Here is a 6,000-nt window from a genome sequence, read left to right on the forward strand (position 1 = left end):
GGAGGCAGCTGTTATTTCTGACTCAGGTCTCCAAACAGACATCAGCCAGCACATGTCCTCAGCATCTGCCCCAGGGACGCCCTGTGTGCTTCCCTGCCAGCCGCACCTTATAGGAAACAGCGGATACCAGGCAGAGGGTGGCCCTGAGATTTCCTGACCGTGGAGGGCGTGGGGGTAGAGACCAATCTGTGCACAGCCATTTGCTGAGCTTCTGCTGTATACTGGGCTCCGTGGGAGCCCAGGGGTTAGACAAGACAACCTGGGGTCTGCCTTTGAGGCGCTCCCAGTGCAGCTGGAAGGAGACCAGAGTAAATAGACAGCTGTGATTCCAGGTGGTGGTGTCTTGGTGGGGGTGTGCAGGCTCTGTGGCAGCACTGGGGAGGCAGCAATCAAGGGAGGAGGCCCACAGGCCAGACTGGTAGAATGGCCTTGGGCGAGAATAGCCTTGGGTGTGCTTGGAGAGACGCTGGCAGCAGAGGGCGGCACATGGAGGACCAGCCCCTCTCCTTTAGCTCCTGTCAGGCTCTCCCCACCCTGGCCCGCCTCCGCCTCCGCCTCCGTGACGCTTCTCACCTGCTTTCCCCCCCAGGTCCTCATTCCCACAACCCGATGCAATTCCCACAAGGAGAACATCCAGGGCCAGCTCAAGGTCCGCACCCCCGGCATCTACATGCTCATCTTCGACAACACCTTTTCCAGGTAGGGCCGCCTCACTCGTCAGCCTCCAGGTGAGTCCACCTGGCCTCAAGAACTGAGGTGGACGCTTAGAAAGAGATTATTGAACTGGCAGCGATTTACTGTTAAGAGTTCTCTGATTTTCGACCCCTGCGTTAGGGTGTTCCGGCGCCTGTTACAGCTCTGCAGCACACCGGCCTAGGCTCACGGAAGCTTAGCGCGGGCCGTGCTGCTCCGACAAGGGCGCAGAGCAGCCCGTGCCCCGCGAGGCACATAGCAGGCCCAGCGCTGTGGGTCTTGGGGGCAGGGGCGGGGCCATGTAGGCTGCGGCTGGAGGGGCAGCCAGGGAGGGAAGCGGGACCGAGGGCAGCCGGGAGGAGCACCGCGAGCCGGGCCCTCTGCGCGGAGTCGGGAGAGCGGTGGGGCTGCAGGGCTCCCGTCTCCTCTGTCTTCGGGTGACAGCAGAAGCCCCTCGTTGCGGCCGCCTCTTTTACAAGGCCTGCCTGGGCAGCCCCTGTGTGGGGCTCAGAGTGGCCACAGCCCACGTGGCTTATGGCAGAATAAGTTGATCGGGTACTCTAGAGGACAGCTGCACCGGCCCCCACCCCACCCCTAGGCTTGGGACCCCCAGGGCTTGTGCGCAGCAGTGCCAGCCAGAGGAGAGGTTAGAGGGTGCGCGTCCCGCTTGCCTGGCCCTCGCCCCTTTCCCCACACTGAGGCAGGCTCAGGCTCAGGCCTCCCACTACCACTGGGGCGGCCGTGCTTCTGTGGCAAACCCCACTCATCTCAGGGCCTAGTGGAGAGTCCCAGCCCGGGGTGGCGGGGCAGTGCACACGCCCAGTCACACGACATCCGTGTCCCCCTCCACCACCTACCTCCTGTCGCCCCTTCTCCATCCACCGCAACCCATGCAGCCCAGACCACCTGGACCCCGAGGGGAACAGGTGACTCAGCAGGGCCTGCACGGTGTGCTGCTCCCAGGTCCTGCAGAGTCCGTGGTCTTGTCCTTAGACCCCCCTTGACCCCTTGCAGAAATGGGGCGGGGAGCCTGAGGGTGCAGGACTCCTGCCCCCCTCGCAGCCAGCAGCCAGCACACACCTGGCCAGCTCGCTGCTCAGCAGTGCTGCTGCCCCTCGGGCTCCCCACTGTCAGGGTAACACCCTCCTTTTCATTTCTGTCCCCTCAGGTTTGTCTCCAAGAAAGTATTTTACCGCTTGACAGTTGACCGGCCTGTGATCTACGATGGAAGTGATTTCCCGTAGCCTCGAGCGCTCAGATTTCAGTAGTTTCACTTTATCCATAGGAAACACTACTCTTCCTCATTTATCACATAAAGCACTTAAGAAAGAAAGAAAAATTAAGAAAAGGAGCAGCAACAGCAGCTCAGAAGCTGACAGATGCCCCTCTGGGAGCAGCACCACCGCCCCTCTGCGCTGCACGGCTCCAGGGCGTGTGAACGCTGCACTCACTACACAGCAGCACTCTTAGCCCGTGGCTTTTCAGGGCTCAGGTGACATTTCGATGGATTAGGAGGAACCCAACTGTCCTCACCCCCAAAGGTTTACAGACCGAGGAGACCCTTGGCCTCTCGTGGGGCACACTTGGTTACAGGTCACCTGTGGAGAGCTTTGTAGGCCAGACGTGAATCCAGCTGCTGCCCGTGAAAAGACATGCCCTCTTCTGCCCTGCCCCACCCCCTGGGTGCCTGTGAACGCAGTCTGCATGCCTGAGGCCCTGGTGCTCCCCCAAGAGAGGGCCACAGGGCCGCCGTGAGTCTGGGCACCGCCCCCAAGATCCTTGCAGCCTCCGCCATGCCCCAGCCCCACCTGCCCACGGTAGTGGCGGGCTGCTCCCGCTCAGCAGTTTGGGAAGGCCCCTAAGCTGCTCCGGGCCCGTCTGTCGAGGCAGTCCAGTCCTGGCCGTGAGTTGAGCCCTTCACACTCTCTGCAGCTCAGAACATCACCCTAAAATCAGAAGTGAAGATGACCCGGGAGACAGAGCCCACCGATGGACCAAGGGCCTGCACAGCAGGCTGAACCCCAAGTGCTAGCTGACGTCAGAGCACGGCCAGCAAGCCGGATCTTGGGGGGTCTTGGGCCTCACTCCTCAGGTGATGACCTGTCTTCATTTATATAAATAAGAGCTTCTGCTTCACCTGCTGATATGCTGACTAATTACCATATTGTGGATGAGAACCACTTTGAAAAATTTTAACAGAAGTCTGGTGACTCGACTATAAAACAGGCATAACTCATGCATCTGGTCTTGGGGCACTTCTTGGTGCCCCTGGCCCAATTGTTCTGTTCATGCTGCTCAACCTGCACCTGACACCAAGAGACATCTCCCCTTGGGACAGATGAAGCCTTCCTTTTTGGCGGCCTGAGGGCAGGTGTAGGACGGGGTATCTGAGAACCCAAGTACAGGGCCCCGCTGCTCCTTCAGCTCGCCTGCGGCCAAGCCAGAGCACCTCAAGACTTGGTGGTGTCATCCACAAGCCTGGCCTGACTGTTGTTGACAGCTTGAGTCTGGGTCAGAGACCCCCAGGGCACATCAAGCACTGACGCCGAGCCCAGCACACACCAGCAGAGAGGCAGGGGCCGAAGGAAATAACCCTGCAGTGGGCTCAGACCTGCCTGAGCATGAGATTTAGCTACCTGGTAGTTTAAGTGGGGCATAGGGAATGGTGACCAGAACGTTCCAGATAGATTAGCCAAGAGAAAAGCCAGACCTCTTTACGTTCTCCTTAGCCACCTCTGCCAGGCAGCCATCAGCATCTCTAGCTCCTCCTGCTGGCCGAGGTCCTGAAGTTCTCTACTGTAACCGGAGGCAGTCAGGGGCTCAGAGACTTGGTGGTAGTGCCTGTCTCCCAAAGCCTGTTAAACGGCCTGAAGATTCTTCCAGAGCAAATTGTCTGCCCTCCCTCATGGAAAGGATCATCAAAAGTAGATGGCTGACCACATGAAGGAAACTAACAATTTAAAGAACCCAGAGCAAAGCAGCCTGGGGTCATGTTTCGAGTGGCTAGCTTTCCCAGGATTCCACGGGGACTCTGGCCAAGCTGATGGCCTTCTGCTAGCGTCGCCACTCTCGTGAGCAGCCAGAAGCAACATTGAGTAAGCAGGTGATGCGCTTCCCGTGAGGGCCTGGCGCATCCCATCTGACGCCGCTGCAGCATGAAGCCCTCTCGGCCCGTGGGAAGCCAACCCGAAGCACCGCTCCCGGAGCGCGGGGCCCGCGGTGGCTTGCACCACCTTGGTTGCTGATTGCAGTTGTGCACAAAGACCTCTGTTGTATTCGGGGGGCCACTCGGTGCCCGGTGGCCACAGCTGGTGCTGAGGCTTGTTTGCTCTGTGCTGGACAGACCCCTGTCCTCACACCCTTGCTACGTCGGCACTGGGCTGCTGAGCACCAGGCCGCTAGAGAACACCCAGGCCCGTTTCTCTGTGGCTTGTATACATAACTTTATTCTTATTTTAAACAGGGCCCCATCTTTACGGAGTTTGGGGGCTTAGGGGAGACTTTAAAAGTTGTAAACAACCACAGAAAACAGCTATTGAAAATGATAGTACCAACCAGTAGACTGAATTACACTAGAAATCAACAGGAAGAAATATCCATGGGATCTCAGGTTACTATTTTGAAAAAAAAAAAAAAAAAAAAAAACACCAGCCCCTTGATCACCCAACTCTATATAACAGTCCGTTCCTCTTTGTATTACTACCAGCCGCCGTGTCCACCACTGCCCCAGGAATCACTAATCGGCCTCCCCCAAGAACACAGCTCTGCCGGGCGCACTCGCCCTCGGCAGGGCTTCTGGGGGAAGCGTGACCTCAACAAAGCTCCGCGGACTCGAGCCACCATCACCCGGTGGCCTGGACCCACAGCAGGCCAAGAACTCCTCTGGCAGGGACCTGGACTGAAACGCCCCACCAGGTTGGAAAGTAGAAGTGAGAAACTGCAGCTCCTGCAGCTGGGGCCAGCTCCTGCTGCAGACAGCCGTCACCCACGGTGAGGCAGCCACCTGGACGCACAGAGGGAGCCCCGCTTCTGCGATGCTAACACGATGGTTGGGACTTCCTTTTCTAAACCCCACTTTGGGTTTGGAGCACCCCACCCTTGGCTCAGTGGCGTTGCGCGTCAGCAGAGAGGCCTCCCTGCTGCTGCTCGGAACCCAGCGCCGCCTGCGCAGACCGTGGCTTCGGCCGTGCGTGTTTACAGAACGTCCACGCAAAGGGCACTTGCTTGAGCCCCCGGTCACTTTATTGTGTCTTCCAAGGAAACAGGAAGGTAGAATTAATAACACTTTTCCCCTCCTAAGCACTTTTTAAAAATATTTAAGTATATCCGTAAATTTCAGGGGTATCCCTGATAAAAGGGGCTTCCATAGGGTCTGGTGGCATGTTCTCCAGAGACAGCCCAGCTGCTGTGGCTGCTGAGCGACACCCAAGCCTCCTCTGCGTGGCTGCGACGTCGGAATTGCACTTTAACTGACTTACCCACATTTCTTGCGGCCTTATGGGATAGCCCATTTCCTTACATGCCAAAGAATTACCCAGCAGCACATCACGGGCCAGCACCCGCCTGCAAAGTGGGGTTGAGAAAGTTTTGTATCCCAAATTATATTCCTTTATGGGTTCTACTGTGCCACTTGGGAATGTTTTTAACCTTAGGATTTTAAATAAAGCAAACACTACGACATTGACAGTAGTGTTTTCTTTCATTCCGTGGAGACATAATGCCAGTGATGAAGGTGCCCAGACCCAGGTCAGAGTGGAAGTTGGGCTGCCCTTCTTTGCCATGGCTTTTCAGAAGGGCCCAGGCCAGCAGATCTCCCCAGAGGCTGCCTGATGGCCGGACACGATACTTCCCAGTCAGCTAAGTCCGCTGTTCAGACCTGCCTGAGCCGATGCCATTCTAGCCCACGCCCTCCACCACAGGAGCTGTTTCAGCTCTGCTGGCTTCTGCCCTGCTGTGGTACTCGGCAAGCACCTGAGCAAAGAACAAACTTATGATCTGCCAGAATAGCAGGGTGGGAGAAAGGTCCATGGGTCACCTAGAACCTTGACTAGTTACCTTGACTCAGACCAAGGTAACTAGAAGTTGAGGGGCTTTGCTCCCACCACCACTGAGCACTGCTCTTGCTGGGTCAGCACAGAGCCTGGACACAGGCGATGGGGCCCATGCCCAGTCACTGGACAGGAAAATTGAAACCCACCTTGCACGCCACATCTGGGATGCTAGACTTTTTTTCTTGACTACCCTAGGCTTCTAAGAACTCCCACCCCCACTTCCTTCCACATTTCACTTTCCATTTCCTTCCCCACT

The 6,000-nt window shown here is 57.3% G+C and overlaps 1 protein-coding gene across 1 annotated transcript in view; it reads left to right on the forward strand.

The window, feature by feature from the left end:
- FYCO1 (FYVE and coiled-coil domain containing 1) overlaps window positions 1-5,377 on the forward strand; it is a 60,468-nt gene extending 55,091 nt beyond the window's left edge. The window contains exons 17-18 of the mRNA XM_012720513.1: window positions 590-699; window positions 1,862-5,377. Coding sequence (XP_012575967.1) covers window positions 590-699; window positions 1,862-1,937 — 186 coding nt within the window. The 3' untranslated portion in view covers window positions 1,938-5,377. The remainder of the gene's footprint in view (window positions 1-589; window positions 700-1,861) is intronic.
- Window positions 5,378-6,000: the final 623 nt, after the last annotated feature.

This window comes from Condylura cristata, unplaced genomic scaffold (genome assembly GCF_000260355.1).
Source record: "Condylura cristata isolate star-nosed mole 26May11 unplaced genomic scaffold, ConCri1.0 scaffold00004, whole genome shotgun sequence".
Classification (NCBI taxonomy): domain Eukaryota; kingdom Metazoa; phylum Chordata; class Mammalia; order Eulipotyphla; family Talpidae; genus Condylura; species Condylura cristata.